We start from the raw sequence: 19,066 nt of genomic DNA, 5'->3' as shown, positions 1-19,066 counted from the left end.
ATTTTTCAGTATTTCTGGTGGAGGAAAAAAATTTTATTTTGCAAACCTTGATCTGAATTGCCTTAAATATACAATTCCTAGTTCCCAAAATTTTTCAACGAGATGACTTAGCATATTATCTACATCTAAGACATACTGTCTCCACAAGCTGACAGAGTATACATCTGGAGTCTGACGGCTACTTTTCAGGAAAAAAGACACTGTACAAAAGATGCAAAACTAAACATGTGAGGCAGAGTCCCTTGAAGACACTGTTACTGTACTATAATGTGCATTTGAATGCAAAAAAAAAAGTTAAATATTTTCTTTAAAAGCAAAAAGATAGTGGAAATTATATCAAAGGAAACAAAGCTAGTTAAATTTTCTTTTCCAGAACTCCAACCTAAATGAGTATCCAGAAAACAATCAGTGCTCACTGTATTAGCAGACACATAAGTTATTTCACCAAACAAATAACAGAATTATTTACATGCATATTTTCAACATGCTTTCTTTATAGTAGCTACCTTTTGGGAAATATTTCCCATTTGGTTTTGGTAAGAGGTTCTACTCAGTCTAACCAATAACAGGTAACAGTAAGAAGTACAACTGAGTTTGTCAAGAACAATGATGTATCCTAGGAAGACTAACATGGGGTCAAAAAGAGCAGTTGGCTTCAGAATGTCAACATTTATGAAACATATTAATTTACTCAAACTACAAAATTAAAACAAACTATATAAAATAACTAGAAGAATGGAGAAAGTTACAGGGGTTGCTGGAAGGTTAGACATGATACCTTCAAAAAAATATATCAAGCACTGCACATACTCTTAGAGAAGCATGGGTCAAAACATAACTATATTCACGTAGTCTTGAAGAACACAGCAAATTAAAGGATAGTTTTTGCTTGTAGAAGTTGAAAATAAGCTTACCTGAACCAAAGGTCTTGAAAGCACCCAACTTCCAAAATACTACTTGCTTTTTCACATATTGATATATAACATGTTTATTCAAGGAAAAAAAGAGTCCAAACCTCACTCATATGTGTTTTGGAAGAGGAAGGAAAAGGAAAAAAACAAAACACACCCCACCCCCAAACAAACCATTCACAAACCACTTCTCATGATTTCATGATGGTGATCTACAGAGGGGGAAAAAAAAAAAAAAAAAAAAAAAATCCATATTTGGATCGTATGCTCCTTAGTTAAAAAAAATAAATTAAATACCAGATCTTTTATATGGTAAAAACGGATAAGTCTTAATGTATACTAAACCAAGCAAGCAATTACATTTAGATCAAGTTATTCTTCCTCCTCCCTCCCCGCCCCCCCTCCAATTTTATGGGACAGTTCCCCATTAAATTTTAATTTCCATTATGATACTTTTAAAATCAAATTTTTTTCAGCCAAAACACTGTTCATATACCTGTACATAAAATAAACTATGATATATACACAACATTTTAAGGTACAAGGCATAAGTTCACAATTTTTGGCAGATTCTGTTTAACAAAATGGAAATTGTATAACTTTAATACTTGGAGAAACTAAATTTCCCTTATTTGTGTACAATTTTTTTGTGTCCCCCTGTATTCTAACCATACCTAAACTGGTTTAATAAACTAACATTAATGTGTAACATCTCACTGTTTTCTCTTATGTTCTGATTCTAGACAGAATTTTTCATATGCTTCTTCAATTTCTGGATCCATCTTGTCATCAAGGTCATCAAAATACCTTTAAAAATATCAAAAAATGTTAAGTTTATGTACAGATGTTCAGAAACAGTAAATAGGTGAAATATTTATGTCAAGAATAACTACTATTTGTAAAGCTCTGTTTTAACTATGACGTTTACTAAAAGGGGACAAAAAAAAAAATATGGATACTAGGAAAACAAACAGAAACTTCAAAGCAGCATAGATATGTACAAATTGCTACAGCGTTTGTGACCATTTTAGATCATCTTATGCTGTCCACAGGTTAAAAGATAAAAATAGTTTCCAAGATGACAGAAAAATGCAATAATGCAATACAAGCTTTCCAACATTTAATAATGCATTTGCATTGATGTATTTAAAAAAACATAATTAGCATCATATTAACATAATTTTGGTTGATTAACATCCTAGTTCAAATACTGCATCAACTGTCTTGGTTGCACGGTAGTCAGAAAAATATATTTATATAGAAAACCTGTATTCCTAGTTGTTCATAAATGAAAGAAGGCAACCTTAATTCACCTCCCTTTTGCATCTGCATTATATTACCTTCTATTACATGGTAACCAGTCTTTCAGAAAAGATCTGTCTCATTTAGGTCAGAGAAAAGACTGGATCCCATTAATGATAATCAGTATTGTGCAGAGTGGAGAGAGACTACCACAGAGTTTCAAAATAAAGCTGGGAAGTGACGGGGATCACTTAACAGCCTGCTTTCTCCTCACAGTTATTGGGAAGTAACTTGAGTGTTCCTTGTTTTCTCTAGGTCCAACTGGAGTGTTCATCACCATAAACTAGGACAACAGAGTTGTAGCTTGAACATGATAGCGTATATAATTCTAAACAGTCTTAAAACAAGTCAGCAGCTATTGACTCTCAAAAAGTGTGCATTAGTTTCAGGTGCCCAGTTTATTATCTTCTGTGCCTTAGTTCCAAACAAGGGAATCGGCATGCTCATTAAAGAAGCAGTCTACATATTTATTTTATTTGTTCCTCTTTTCCTGTAGAAGTGTAGACTTGAGAAGAAACTCAACATAGAACCCTTCTCCCTGATGTCAGTCATGAGAAATAGCTGACAGAGGATCAGGATAGATTTGTCTAAGCTTTTCTTAAGCCTTCAACAAAGAAGGTTCCACAGTCACCTTGCATGAAGGTTGAATCAGACTTCCACATGTCACTCTTCAGATTTGCTGTGTTTAACTGCTGTCTGTCTCCATTTTGCATTTAATTTGTTCATGAAAGTACAGCAGTTCACAAGGCTAGTTTTTTTCCCCCCCACAGTATGAGCTTGCTGATTTCTGATGACATCTCTAATTCATCTTCCAAAGTTCGTGCAACTCCCCTCAGCTAGGTGTCATCTAAAAGTTTTCTAATTTACTAACAACAAAAAAAAATTGATCCAGATCAGCTCTCTTATCACACATAAACACAACGCTGAAAATGTTTTTGGGTATCAAATCATGATCTGAAAGTTCGCCTTCAACCAGATGAGTACAAAACTCGGAGCAATTTATTTTAGACTTTGTTTCTTTCACTGGTGTCCTGGTTTCAGCCAGGATAGAGCTGGTTTTCTTCACAGAAGCTAGTGTGAGACTGTGTTTTGGATTTGGGATGAGAAATTGTTGATAATGTGCTGATGTTTTGGGTTGTTGCGAAGTAGTCAAGGACAGTCCAGCTTCTTGTGCTGGCCTGCTAGCAAGGAGGCTGGGGGTGCACAGGGAGCTGGGAGGGGACACAGCCAGGACAGCTGACCCAGGCTGGCCAAAGAGATATCCCCTACCATATAACGTCATGCCTAGTACATAAACTGGAGCTAGCCAGGGGGCGGAAATCGCTGCTCGGGGACAGGCTATTGATCACTGGGTGGTGAGCAATCGCTGTATTGGGCATCACTTGTTCTTGTACATTCCTTTGTTGGTATTATTATTGTTGTTATCATTGTTGTTTCTTTCTTTCTTGCTGTTCTATTAAACTGTTTTTAGCTCAACCCACGAGTTTTTTTTCTAATTCTCTCCCCTGTCCCACTGAGGGAGGGGGAGTGAGTGAGCGGCTGCGTGGTGCTTAGTTGCCGGCTGGGGCTAAACCATGACAACTGGTTCCCTACCAAATTCTTATAAACTGGTGTCAGAAAGTCAGACTATATTCCCATCTATTGCTTCCCCTTTTGCCGTTAGGTTGCTTTTCTTGTTCTACAGGAATACTGAATAGCCATTTAATTGAAGGAATACTACTTATCCTGAGGAGAGAAACTTAACAACCTTCTCCCTTTGAAAGACACTGAAAATTTTGTAATTATCTCTAGCTAGGATGTGTATACGCATCAGTCGAATTGAGGTTGCCTCACTACCAACACTTGAAAGTCTAGTGCTTCATTTTGCTTGCAAATTTTTTATTCTAAAATGCAGAAGAGAATGTTTGTATGTGTGCAAGAATGTCTGAAATTCAGTTGTCCTACTCAGTTGGATAAATATAAAATTTGTGTGATTACAAACCAACTTACACCTGAACAAACACATAACTTACATTGTAGGGCTAAATAATAATTATTTAGTTTCATTTTTGTCAAGACTGGATTCCTAAGTCTGCAGTAAAAATAACTAGTGTTAAAAAAAACCCAAACAACAAAAAACCCAACTATCACTCAAAAAGAAAACATACTGATCTCCAGGTCCTGATAAATCTGTTCCATTTTCTTCATAATCTGGAAACAAATCCTCTCTTTCAAGCAGCTCTTGGTATTTTTCTTGATAATCTGGCATAGTAAAAATGAGATCAAGTAATATATGACTAGTCCTCTAAATTAACATACATCTATACAATTTGAAAATAGCCTATTTAATGAAACCATAAATAGCATGAAACATATTATAGAAAAAAACTCCTGCTACAGTGTTTTCTCAGGACATCAATCAACCTCTAAGAATGATACTTATCTTCCCAGAGAACTGTAAAGGTAGTCACAGATGTCTTTACCTCAAATGATGTCATGCAATGTTGCACTCAGATTATAGAAAACAAAGAAACCAAGGAAGAAACAAACGCTTTTGCTACTAACAACAGACAAACAACAGAAGACTTTAAGATTTCTGGCTTCCTGGAAAGTCCAAGTGCTGAGGACTATGGCACAAATTCTTCTGAACTACATGAACTCAAAGGCACATTCTCCATTTCAAACCTTCTTTTAGTACAGAATAAGGCATGTGTTACACAAAGTCAGGAATTCAGACATAATTTTGTCTTTTAAGTTGTATGAGTTTCAGATATTTTAAGAACAACTTATGTACTTCAACAGGACAAACTTAATTATATCTTTTTAAAGAAGATTGAGAAGACAGGTATACTAAGCTTGTGACGTACCTGGATCTGCTGCAGTGAAAGGAACACCATCAGAAGTGTAAAATGTTGGTTCATTCTAAGAATAAAGTTATACAGTAAGTTATATGCATTCAGAGACAGCTGTTCGTAGCTTTCAGCAATGTAATTGTCTATGAATCAAGTTAAATTCACATTAAATTAAAGAACTGAAGTGTCAGTACATTCTTACCATAAAATAGTTTGGGTCATTTTCAGGGGTAGCATCTGTATGTGGAGAAGTTCCGTGAACTCTACCCCAGTTACTTGATCGTAGTTCTACTAGTTTCAGAAGCATATGTTTCACATCTCTGAAAGACAGAAGCACCACAAAAGTTAGAATGTTATGTGCTAAGGAATAATCGGGCTATATCTTGCATATACTAGATATTTAGATCTCAAAAAAAGCTCCAAAAAGGACAAAATTTGGTCCAGTATGCAGATAATATTGAGTTAGTAGTTTGGTTTTTTTTTCCTGCAAGTCTAGATGCTTTATGTGTCCCTCTCAATTATGAGACATTCACGCTCTACTTCCTCTGTGATAAAGTAAGGAGTCCATATGAAATAGAAATTGCTATAGTTTTTAAGATACCAAACCTGCAGAACAAGTTGAGGAACAAATCCTTTTCTTATAAAAGGATAATACTGAGGAAAACAGGGGGTGATTTTCAAATTGTATTTTAATCATCTAATTTATGCTCTTAACTTTAGCTCTCTAAATAACATTGAAATTCTGTAGTCAACAGTGAAAAGTAATGTCTCCAATACATTAGATACCACCACCCATTTAATCCCTAAAATAAGAGAAATTGCTTGCTTCTTTTAAGCAAGTCCATGGAGAAAAGTTCAGTGAGTCTCATTAAGGAAAAAAAAAAATCTTCAGTAGTTTCCTCTATTAAAAGAAATTCATGCTTCTGTGTCTTTGAAGCCTCAGGCTTGTGCTATTTTCTGTGGTTCCTGAAGCAAGTTTTTCCTCATCTTCTCTGGGAGGCAGCTAAATTACAACCAACAGATGCTACCAGCTACCTGCTGTCCTCCCTCCATATGGCAAGAGATCAGGTCACAATCATAGAATCTTTGGGTTGGAAGGGACCTTTAAAGGTCATCTCGTCCAACCCCCTTGCAATGAGCAGGGACATCTTGAACTAGATCAGGTTGCTTAGAGCCCCGTCCAACCTGACCTGGAATGTTTCCAGGGATGGGGCATCTACCACCTCGCTGGGCAACCTGTGCCAGTGCCTCACCACTCTCATTGTGAAAAATTTCTTCCTTAGATCTAGTCTAAGTCTACCCTCTTTTAGTTTAAAACCATTACCCCTTGTCCTATCGCTGCAGGCAATGTCTGAACCCTCTATAGGTTTTTAGTAAGTTTGCAAGAATGAGGGTGAAATACAGCAGAATAAGATAACCTCATGCATGCAGTTGATTGCAAATTGAGAAGCAGAATATATTAGCCAACCACTCATTCTTTTCCAGCCTGTAGTAAGAACCTGCCAAAAAGGTATGTTGTCGGGGGGGGGGGGGGGGGGGAACGACGACACACCCAAAAAACCACCCCAAAACACTGCACATAAATTTATCTTCTCACCTGCTACAGTTTGTGTCCAACACAACATTTTCAATTCTCTGAATCATTTCCTCCATATCATTCTTTCCTTTTTCTTTCCAGGCATCTTCTAAAACTGAGCCTGTCAACTAAAGACAAGGGATTAGCAATTGATTGGGTTTTTTTTTAAAGCAAATTATAAAACTTTAAGAAACTGTCAACAGAAGAGACTCTGTAACAATCCATAATATTTAGATGCATTGTGCGACTACCTGAGGGTTGAAGTTCCCAATCTCCTACATCTTTTTGCTAAACAGATTAATAGACCTTGTAAATAGTTAGTTAGACTACAGACGGTATGGTAACTCTATGTCCAATGTTTATGCTGCCTAAAAGTTCACAGCCAAGTGGCACTTCCCTCCTTTCAGTCTTGAAACATGATTTTGAAACAACTTTCCAGTGATTTAATTACACTGTGAAACAGTCACATTACAACAAAATGCATACATGTAACTTTTTTTTTAATATTGCAGTGATTTCTTGTGAAAAATCATTACATTTCATCATCTTTCTGAAGTTGCACATCAATGGGACATGGAGATTGCATTTGACCATACTGTTACTTGGGTTGTGTCAACACAGAAATATTGCAACATTCTGAATCCTGTTTGAAAGGACTAACAGCATTTGTCAGATCTTAATTGCTTTAAGTACATGCTATGAAAAAAGAGACCATATTTTTGCAGATGATGCCACAGGCTTACCTGAGAATAGCAACAGGTTAGTAAGCTTTAGAAAGACTTCAGTCAACATACCTAACATCAGACATGCCAGAGAATTTCACCTGGGTATATATGAGGAGCCAAGAATTATCTGACCAAGCCAGCCTGAGTTTTAATACATAAAATATGTGAGACTGAAGCTGCTGCTGAGAGACCTTTAGCAGCAGATAGTCTAGAACTGCTGTGGATGAAAGCCTTTTCTGTTAAGAATAGGTACTTCATTGCCCAATAATTGCACAGTAGGAGATAAGAGTTAAACTAGGAAAAATTAGTTTGCCACTATGGTTGAAGTTAATAGCAATTCCTGATCTACTCAGCATAAATAGTACATGATCCAAAAGTGCTTGGAATGGCATCTGATGATACAAAGGAATAAAATGCAAAGATAAAGGCAAGCATCTTGGTCAGCACTTGTTTCACATTCCCAGTTTTCTACTGCCGTCCTGCCTTGATCTTAGGTAATTAGATAACAGCACCAAGAAGGTTTAATTAAAAATAAATATACAGCAAAGCAAATAGGTGAAAAACCTGTATCTATCACTATATTAAATGGAAAGGACAACAGGAGACATTTATTGCTTCAGTAGCGAAACCAAGGTTTCATGAGGTAGCCCAGTCTAGCTACAGATACACTCCAACATTTATAGATACTTTGAGACATCGGAAAACACGTGCATTAAACAAACAAACAAACAAAACCCCACAAAACAAAAACCCTAACAAAAAAAACCCAACCAAACACCCACAAAACAAAACAAAAATCACATAAAACTGTCTTTTATTCTGGAATGGATACTGAAGCCAAATAAATATTTCTGTGAATATTCACAGAAATAGAGAGCCCTCCCATCTTCTTTGGGGAATAATCAGAAAACACAGCAGTAGTACTGGAAAGCTTCCTGATTTGTGTACTGCCTATTTGAAGGGTCCTTCAGTGGGCCTTGCCTCAGGGGAGCACTTTCAACATAAGGATTGACTGCAGGAGTGAATATGCTATGAAGCAACCTGCTTAAACATCCAAACTTTATTTGAATGTTTTAAATTGGAGGATGTTAAAATCTCTTCCCTATTCACCATATCAAAAGAAGCTCCCAGAAATGGAATTTAAGATAAAAGAGTCTGAAAAAATTATAGAGCAGGAAGAAGTGGGAAGAATGAGGAAAAACAAACCAACCAACCACAAAAAACAGAAAACCTCCTCACTTTCCACTGTCAGCTATCATGTACTCTATTTTTTAGCTTTTAACCTTCATTCCTAAAATAAACTGTTTTCACAACTATGAGTATAACCATGGCTTGTGAAGATATAAGTTTCTCCCTGCATAGAGCCTAAATTTTTTTTTTCCTAAATAAAACTTAAGAGCAAAGAGGCTTGTCTTCATCATGAAAGAGAAATATATTTCTACAGTAGTAATGATGCAGCCAATAAAGTAGGAAATAACTGAGAGAACCTTTTGCTGCAAAAAAAACCAAAACCCCAAACCCTCAAGTGATAAACCCTAACTGTTGAGTGTCCTTCAGAACAGAGAATGTATCCAAAACCCCACAATTCATTCAAGTTGGTTAGAGTTTTCTCCCACACCAGAAGTGGCAAAAGGAGAGCTAAAGGGATTGCTTACTCCTTTGCACCGTAGCTTCAGTTCTACTGCTCTTATACATGCACAAATGGCTTTGCATTTTACTTAAAAAAAGTAAAATTGTTGTACTTGCGTTACTTTTTTTGTTTGCTCAATTTCATAATGGTAGTAAGAAAAACAAAAGTACAGCTTGCTCCACTAATGATGTAATACATAAAACCCCATAAATATTTCCTCATTTGCAGTTTTGTTTCCTCCACTGCTCCCAAAGGTATGAAGGTACATCCGTTGTCTCAAAAAGAAACTTAATGCTCCCTGCATAGCTTTCCTTGTGTAGTAGGGTTTTTTGAAAACAAACAAAACCAAAACACTCTTCCCATTATCCAAAGTCTCTCCACTTTCTCTTCCCAATCTTCAAGCACTTCATTTAGACATGCAAAAATTCTCATCTTTCTGACAAGAAATACTATCATAAGATGCTATCATCTACGCTTTATGTGTTCCAGAAGCACAACCCACTGACTTCATGCATCGCTCATTTCTCTTTTGAGGCATCCAGTTAAAGCATTCACAGGGCATGGAATCATATGAGCTGGACATCCAAGAATACTGGAGTTAAGCAACTGTCCGTCAGTGTTCATGCTGATTAAGAGGTGAAATACTCCCTCCCTCCTTTTACCTAATAAATTATGAATTTCTAATTACCGATAATTAGAAGCCTCTCCATATTACTTCATTTAATTAGAGCTGTTAACCACATACTATAGTACCGACCTACAGAAGGAATCATGTGATGTGGCTACCTCTGTTACCCTGGATCTTGAATCTGTGGCCCAGGAATCCATTCTAGCCTGTGGCACAAAGAAATAAGCTTTCACTTGATTTTTTTTTTTCTTTTTTTTTTTTTTCCACAGGTTCACCAGCAGTAACCATATAGGACCATATCTTGTTTTCCTCACTTTCCACTGTCAGCTATCATGTACTCTATTTTTACTTATCCCAGATGAAAAAAATCTCAAGAAAAAACCCAAAGTATCTTAGTATTTGTATTTAAAAAATATTATGATCTACATATGATTATATAAACAAGTAGTGCTCGTGAGCTTCCCTCTTTCATTCAGGACTATGATGATATATTAAAAAAACAACCCACTAATTCTTTTTTCTTCTTTTAAAACTACTATCTCACCTTCAGCAGTTTCACTGCACATATCAAATTATCATCCACAGGATTAGAAAAGAGTGCATTTAGTAATTCCCGAAGGCCTTCTTGAAGAATTTCTGCTCGTGTTACCTGTCCCTTTGTTCCTTTAATCTGCAAAATATATTTAAAAAAACAAAAAAACAACAAACCACATTTAAAAGACTTGAGTTTTAGAAATTAATTTAGTCACGTTTTTTCTCTCAAATGCTGTATGATTTGGTTTGTGATTAACATAGTTGAGCTCTTCAGTTGGAAGAATATGCCAAATACTGTAACTATTCTAGAACACAGACTTTGAGTAATATCTTTACAACCCTGACATATACATAACAATGCTTATCTAGCATTTTGTTTCTTTGCTAAGAAATTGCTAAGAAAAGCTGCAAAATGCCTGGCAAGTGGTCCATATCATCCCAAATTCTCAGAATCCCATGCTCTTACCCATCCTGTGTTATGCATTCTCTACAGCTGTAGAGTAGCTTACTTCTAGAAGGCACTCTTTATATATTTAAAAACTATAGAAAATAGTTTAAAAATAAACAGTATACTCCAAACTGGGCAACTCCCCCTCCCCCAAACCCTTTGGAAAGCTTCTTTTTTACTTCTAGCAAGTGAAAATTAGATTTCAAGGCCCACTTATGAACAAAAATGGAAGTCAGAGAGTTTTCTTTCCTCGTGCCAGCAGAACATTTTTACAGTGTCTGCTTAAATCAAACCTTTGAAATAATCCAGTGAAAAATATATTTTTAAGGACACTATAGTAATCGGTGAACTTACTGAACTCACAGGTCAAAGAATTTTTATGTGTACATAAACTTTTTTGTACATATCAGATAAAAAAAAAATCTAAATACAAGATTTCAAGCTTCATGCATAAGCCAAGGGCTCAACCTTCAGAAGTCTCTTTAAAGGTCTGCATTTTTAATTGCTCATTTTGAAGATTCCCATACCTTCCTCAAGCATTTGATAATAGCTCCTATTAGTGGCTGAATTCTGAATTACATGGGTTATCTGCTGCTAGGTTGTAACATTTCCTATGTTGGTTAAGTATAGTAATCTGGTGGTTTTACCAGACAAAAGAAAATACCAAAAACTTCATTCCAAAGGTGGTTTATGGTTTGTTCTTTTTATGAATTCTTACACTTTTTTTAAATCTTTATACATTTCTCTTCTGATGATCTTGTCCTTTTTTGTTTATCTGTTTCTTGGACACACATTTTAATGAAACTGTTCTGAAGTTCTTTTACTTTATTCCTCTCTCCTTTTAAAAAATAAAACAAAAAACCCCACAACAAAACAAAAAAGCACACAACAAAAACCAAAAAACACCCCCACACCTCAAATGATATTCCATTTTAGTGTTTACCTAAATACAACAAAAATTAATGAAGAACCATCTGACATGCAACTTTCTTCTTACCTCTAGGTTAAGGTAAAGTTCAGCTAAGAACAACACAAAGGCATGAAATTGTTTTTGAGTAGTCTCATCTCCTTTGGCAGCTTTATCTCTGTTTTCATACTCTGTTCGACACCTGAAAACATTAAAACAAAAATCTGTAGACATCCCAACATATGTAACTAGCTACTTATTTAATAGAATGCTAAGAACTTATTCACTGCACTAAAACTATTAAATGCTGAATGCTAGGAAGTATGATTTGTGAAGGAAGTAACAGGACTTCATCTAGAAGGACAAAAAACCACATTGTCTTTATGAACACATATGATTACATGATTGTGTTTTCAAGCACTGAGATACCCGAGACAGCAAAATGAAATAGAGCAAATTGCAACACGTAAAAATTAAAAGACAGTTACACAGTTTATATATTAGAATATGGGTCCAGGATGTTTAACATAGGCAGCCAAACATCAACAGAAATAAAGTAGATATACTCTGAAAGACATTTTCCCTGTTTCAGGGTGCTGCCCACATTGTCTTAGATGCCTTTACACTTATTTGATAAATTCTTTATCCCACCATTTTAAGTGAGTGATGCATAATTTAGATATAAATGCAAATACTGAGGATTAAGATAACATGGCAGTGAGGTAATTTTCTAGTATTCCACAACTGTGTCCAAAATATACAAGTTTACATAGCAGCTCAAATACAAAGTAAAAGTATTTGAAATAAAAAGGAAAGCAAGACAACCTCCAATGTATTCTCAATGGTTATGTAATAGATTAATACATACCTGAGAAATGGAAAAATCTAAGGAGTTGAAATAAAAAATTTGAAGTAGAAACTTGGGCTGAGAAACAGGAGTTTTCTGTATTCATATTGTTAGCTTGTTTATCTCCCCCACCCCAATTCCATCCACATTAGCAATAGAAATATGAGCAACTTTAATTTTATGGCTTCAGGGTGCTAAAAGGAATGTTATCCATTGAGTTGTCTTTAAAACCAGGAATCAGATAATCCAACATTAACAGGGATTTCCTTCATGGTATTGTTTAAGTAACACAGTTAAAAAAACCCCACAAGATAGAAGGGATAATTTTGAAGGCAAAAAGGCTCATCTGCTTTGGGATAAGGAGAAAAAAAAAAAAAAAAGAAAAAAAAAGAAATTCAGCTTCTCCATAAGGTACTGCTCCTGATTAACAGTAGTGCATTCTGATGCTCTTTTAAGTTTATCATGCCTTTGCTCCTAAACATAAGACTAAGTGAAACGTTTAAAATACGAAGCAAGTCTGAAGCTTAGAAAGCCAAAAGTCCTTAAAGAAAAAAGGCTAATTGCTAAAGAATTCTGAAGTATTAAAGTGTACTACTCCTTCAAATGTCATACTGTAAGATTTAAAAGGAAATATATCCATTTAAAAAAATGTTGCATTTTTGTCAACTATGAAGTTTAATCGTTATTAAACCGTAAGCCCCCAAATTCTGTAGTAACTGAAAATTGAAGAAATTTATCCTTCTGGATTTTATGCATCTACTTCATAGGTGTAAAGTCAGTTAGACAATCAATGAATAAACCTTACACAGCAACACCAGCCAGAAAAGTAATTAAAGAAAAAACACAATGAAATAAGTCCTGGCAAGAGTCAAAGGACAAGAACAGTACATATACATGCATTTAGTATACTTTTAAAGTTGACTAGCTTTCAAATTTACCCTGTAATCCAGTATCAATCTAATATACTCAGTTCAAAAGAGCCTACAGAACCCCAAATTGAGTCCTATTTCCATATTAAAAAATATAAAAATATTTTAAAATGTATGTATTTGATATCCAGTATGTACCTGTGCTTTAATAATCCTCAATCTAAACTTCTATTTTAAATATGTATCTCTTTGCATGCTATGTTAAGAGTTACATACAAAAGAGGAAGACAACCTGAGAAAGTAACAGGCTTAAAATGACATGCTGATACTGACCTTTGAAGTAACAACTGTCGGAAGTTCCCACTTTGTGGACTAATGGTTAGATGGTGAGATAGATAGTTACACAACCGTGCTCCCATGTAGGAAAAATTTGGGATAGATGTGGCCTTCAAAAATAAAAGTGGAAAAATAAATTATTCATAAAAGTCATGATTAGGTTATCAGGAAATATCTTTAAAAGCTTTCTGGAAAACTGTGTTTAACAACAGTTGACTAGACAACTGAAGTGCAGAAGATTGATAATTATTATTTCTCATGTTAATTTTTGTATCACATAAACACTTTGCTATATGCATTTCAGCACTTAGAAGTTCATTATACTGTGATTTTGTGGCTTTAAGAAAACAAGCACCATTATACCATGTGTCCTCAATTCTACTTCTCCATTGTGACCTACACCAGAGTGTCCGAAAGTCACTTACAAACTGTTTATAAAAAACAAACAAAAAAACCCCATAAAGTGGACATTAAGACACTTTTTCAAGGACATGCACTCTCTCAAGGAGCGATGAGTGCATTAAAACAAAATAAATAACCTTCATACAGTCTAAATGCTATTTATCCTAAAATCTATTTTTGGCAATAGTGAATACCCAGGGAAAGAGCACAAAAACATGGCAAGTAAAGATAAATACTTTCTCCTGTACATGCTCCAGCAAACTGCAGAACAGCAAACTTCTGATTCAGATATTAAAACTGTATCATTACAGTTAATAGCTCTTGATGGGTCCTTTTTTCCAAAACAAATACTGTTACTGTTGAACATTTATACTTTTATCATCTAAAAACAGGTGGTGGCAATGAAATTCCACAACATAAGTTACACACTGTCTGAAAAATATTTTGCTTTCAATCTGATACTTGAAAATTCCAAGAGGTGGAAAAAGTAATTGGGAATTCATTAGTGTCTACATTCAACCTCTCTTAGAACTTAAAGCAGAACATCCCCTTATTTTGTCAATTTATTACTGTTCATTTGTTTTGAATTCTCTTCTAACAAGACTTGAATTTGAGATTATTTCTCAGATACAGCTTCAGTGAAAAGAGGCTCTGGTCCAAGTAACTCAATCAGCTCTGTCAAAAAAACCCACCAGTGATACTAAGAATTCATTAAACTTCTTTGGCTTTATCATCTTTGAACATTCCTTTTACATCTTGATCATCTATCAGCACTATAGATGTGCTTGCATGCTTCTGCTTCTAACATGTTTGAAAAAAGCATCTTTCCATTAGCATGTCAATGCATTATAGGTAGCTAGTTACCTTCTACAGGCAGAAGAAAATATGCACTCAACATAACTGTACTATGTGCATAACATTGCTGGAAAGAACCGAGGTATCTTTGGAAGATATAACAAATTTAAGTAATTAAGATAGTCAAATTGACTTCAGTTTCCAGTAAGAGGCATGTGAAATAGCTAACAAGCTTTTTTATGCTTTGGTTCAATCAGTTGCTTGGACCAGAAGAGGTGTCCCCCTTTTTATAAGGCAAAATACATCACTTAAATCACACTTCTCTTTCCTAAAAAAAACAGCAAAAAACCCCAACCCCAACAAAAAAAAACAACCCAACCACCCAACCAAAAAACCCACCAAAACCCACAACTTCTTCAAACCTCGTCTGTATTTTTTAAACCATTATCTTCCCAATTAGTTGGTCGGTATTTATGGTTGCATCAAATACTGAAACAATTCAATTTTGGGTATTATGACCTGGCATAGCACACAGAGACCAAAGAAAACCACCTCACATCATCTTAATCATTATAGTGCAATAACGCCTTCCCTGAATTACTGTTTCTTGGTAATCCCAGTTTATCTCCAACTCTAAAAAAGTCACAGTCTAAGCATGAAGGCTAGTCTACCAATATGTATCTTCAGAAATTTTAGTTGCTGTAACAGCAACAATCCACTGTATTAACTAGACAACAGTCAAGATTAAACCATGAAGTCAGAATGTTCAACTTTTGGAAAACAGAAGAACTGGCACTTCACTCTGTCGAGACATAAATGGATTAAGAAGAACAAGGGGAAGTAGATAATTAATTCTTATAGACAGACTAAGATACCTGATACTCAGATGAAGGGAAGATGGTACAGGACTGGGGTTTCTTTCATTTTAGCCTTTTTCCTTCACAAACCTAGCATCTGTAAATCTGCTCAAACATCACTGAAGCAGATGCTTATAAACACACTTCAGCAATTTTTATTGAAGTTTTGTGATAAACCAGGATGAAGAAACAAATACTTGAGCAGAATCTCATGACAGAAGAATAATAAGCATAGTCGACTGACACTCAAACACTATCATATCCTGACATAACACAAAGCTAAAATCATATGCTTCTGGATACTAGGACAGCATTTTGCACTGAGCTAAATTTTATTTTTCACATAAAACTGTTATATTTCAGACTGATAACACTCAATGCTTCTCAGTTCAGGAAGGCACAGCCAACCCTAACATTGGACTTGTTTTAAATAGGGGGAGAGAAGAAGAGGTAACATTAAAAGACTTAAATTGACTCATTTAATGTATTTAACATATATGACATTATAAATAGGATAAATTCCTCTTTTTTTCTTCCAATAAAGTGATATGGAATATTTCCATATTTTATTAACTATTCTCCATGTGTCCAAATAAAGGATGGGAAAATGATGCTGCCAAACACAGCACAGGTAATCTTAACGTCTAACTAAACTGTTCTGAATTAAATGTGCATCAATTCTGTATTATAATAAGAAACTTAAGACTCTCCAGTTCTGTACAATGACCAACCAGTCACACAGCTTCTACGTACCCCAAATTATTTCACAGTAAAAAAAATTTGCAAGGATCTGCACTTAAAAGGTGAATAAAGTTTACATTCTTCAAGGTAGAATTTGAAAGCAACTCAGGAAACTGAGACACACAATGTAATAAATAGCAAGCACAAGTGTGACTTAATTCTCTGCAGCAAGCCCAGAAGACCTTAACAGCAGCTCATTTGCTTAGCAACACAGATTAAGCTGTTCTTTCCAATGGCTCCCCCAATTAGTACAGAGTTCAATTCAAGGTCTCTGTCCTCATTTCCATGGCCATCAATGAGACTGGACCTAGTTACTAGCAGACTAGTTTTCCCCTTTTCCAATTATGCCATTCTGAAATAGGTATAATTCCAAATGAAGAACAAAGCCTGTCAGTAAAAGACCATTTCCCAAAGGGCGATTTGTACAGTAGGTATAAATTTATTTTTTTAAAATACCAAGGAATGAAAAATATCTAAGTATTATGAAGAAATTTTTTGTAGGATAGAATAAAAATGTACAACTGACATTGCTTAAGAGTTTCTTCAGTCTCTACTATATAAATCCAGCAATTCAAATATAACTCCTTTAATTAAACTGCTGTAATTTCAACTCTAGTATGTGACCCAGGAGATTCAAATACACAGCAAAGGAAACAGAGTAAATCGAGGAAATTTATCAACCAGCCAAGTATCCCACACTTGAGCTATCATTTCAGTTTATTGAGAAAAATCTTTCCTTATACGTTTCAGTCTAAAAAGAAAAATTCAAACCATTAAAATACTACGTAGGTATGACGATATAACAAATAATACTAGCATGCATATCTTGGACACTAGGTAACAGAGGCATAACATCCATGTTATAAGACAGAATACACAGGCTACCTGCTGATATATGAGTTCAACAAGTTCTTGCAAAGTTTCATCTGCAGTGACCCAGCCATTCAGTGTTTCGGCAAACCGCTCTATTTCAGTTTCAAAACCACCTGGTTGCTTGGTGAGGTGATTTAGGAAGTCTTGTACATATTCTGCCAAAGTCAGATAGCCATCATCTCCATCTTCAAAGGAAGAAACCTACAGCAGTGAAAGAATATACCAGCTATTTAAAAGGAACCTAAAATAAAGTTGTTACACTTACTATCTCCAGAAGTAACCATATAGCCCTTAGTCTTGAGTAACTCCTGATGCTCTGCATACTTGATAGTGATCTTTATTACACAGTTCACTTAAACATTTTTAGAGAGCATAGACCTCAATGCATCAGAAATCTCCAGTAATCCTATCATTTTAAGAACTATATAACATGTTTTTATAGATATTGGGGTCTCCCAGCAAAACACATCAAAAGACAGATTAAAAAGAAATCAGTTTGCCAAGTTGGGTGTAAGATTAACTAACAAACTAACAAGTAAGTATACCTGTTAAGAATAAAACTACCAAACTGAGGCTCAACATCCTTTCCTGATGTATACACAAACTGTGCTGCAGATATATGAACTGTAGAAGGAAAAATAATTGAAAATTGGAAACAAAATATTTTGAGCTTACATAGAACACAAAAGTGCTCCAAAATATGCAGGTGGGGGAGAAATTCTATTCTGTATCAGAAATAGTGTGGCCAGCAGGAGTAGGGAAGTGATTGCGCCACTGTACTCAGCACTGGTGAGGCCACACCTCAAATACTGTGTTCAGTTTTGGGCCCCTCACTACAAGAAGGACATCAAGGTGCTCGAGCGTGTCCAGAGAAGGGCAATGAAGCTGGTGAGGGCTCTGGAGAACAAGTCTTATGAGGAGTGGCTGAGGGAACTGGGGTTGTTCAGTCTGCAGAAGAGGAGGCTGAGGGGAGACCTTATCGCTCTCTACAACTAACTGAAAGGGGGTTGTGGCGACGTGGGTGTTGGTCTCTTCTCCCAACAAACTAGTGATAGGACGAGAGGAAATGGCCTCAAGTTGCGCCAGGGGACGTTTAGACTAGATATTAGGAAACATTTCTTTACTGAGAGTGTGGTCAAACATTGGAACAGGCTGCCCAGGGAGGTGGTGGAGTCACCATCACTGGAAGTGTTCAAAAATCACGTGGACGTGGCACTTGGGGACATGGTTTAGTGGGCATGGTGGTGTTGGGTTGGTGGTTGGACTTGATGATCTTAAAGGTCTTTTCCAACCTTAATGATTCTGTGAGAAATACAATACAGTGTAGTGTTCCCATGTACAAAATACAGCCAGGAAAACTATCTTTTGAAGTCATCAAATTTGAATCTCCTGGCAATGGATGAAAGACTACAAGGCATGAAATTAAACTATTCAAATGATATTGCATTAATTTGCAGTTACTTAGGTTAAAAAACAGACAGTAAACACACCTGGTCCCTAAAGAAAGGAGGAGCTAGAACAATACCACTTTAATCAATGCTTATGCTCCTGCTGATGGAACAGAAGACTGCTAATTTTGTCCATTCAAAAATGAATGTATGTAACAGTCTCTAAAGTCAATGCTGTTCTGGATGATTACAATGCTAGTATATGAGAGGAGAAGCATAGGAAGCAACATACTTTGTGATATAACTAGTAATAACACAGTACAAATAATTCACTTTGTCACACTATACAAAAGATTGTAAAAAGTATCTCATATGAGATCTCAGAAGTGCAAGCAGGAGCCTAAAGAGGGATTGCTAAAGAACTGACTTATAATTAGTGATTCAATACATAAGGATAACATACAGG

At 35.6% G+C, this 19,066-nt stretch overlaps 1 protein-coding gene across 3 annotated transcripts in view; it reads right to left on the bottom strand.

Moving 5' to 3' along the window:
- Positions 1-626: 626 nt before the first annotated feature.
- The window catches only part of LOC309415192 (polyadenylate-binding protein-interacting protein 1), a gene marked incomplete at its 5' end in the record, with an annotated part of 40,784 nt that continues 22,344 nt past the window's right edge, over positions 627-19,066 (bottom strand). For all 3 annotated transcript variants that reach the window (XM_082012640.1, XM_082012639.1, XM_082012641.1), the window contains 9 exons: positions 627-1,718; positions 4,361-4,454; positions 5,060-5,114; positions 5,247-5,364; positions 6,642-6,748; positions 10,148-10,273; positions 11,583-11,694; positions 13,542-13,654; positions 17,225-17,413. In XM_082012640.1, coding sequence (XP_081868766.1) covers positions 1,625-1,718; positions 4,361-4,454; positions 5,060-5,114; positions 5,247-5,364; positions 6,642-6,748; positions 10,148-10,273; positions 11,583-11,694; positions 13,542-13,654; positions 17,225-17,413 — 1,008 coding nt within the window. In that variant the 3' untranslated portion in view covers positions 627-1,624. The remainder of the gene's footprint in view (positions 1,719-4,360; positions 4,455-5,059; positions 5,115-5,246; positions 5,365-6,641; positions 6,749-10,147; positions 10,274-11,582; positions 11,695-13,541; positions 13,655-17,224; positions 17,414-19,066) is intronic.

The sequence above is a fragment of the Phaethon aethereus genome, assembly GCF_964289735.1.
Source record: "Phaethon aethereus genome assembly, chromosome: W".
NCBI lineage: Eukaryota > Metazoa > Chordata > Aves > Phaethontiformes > Phaethontidae > Phaethon > Phaethon aethereus.
Note: the sequence above shows the minus strand (reverse complement) of the source record. Positions and strands in the feature narration are given on the sequence as shown.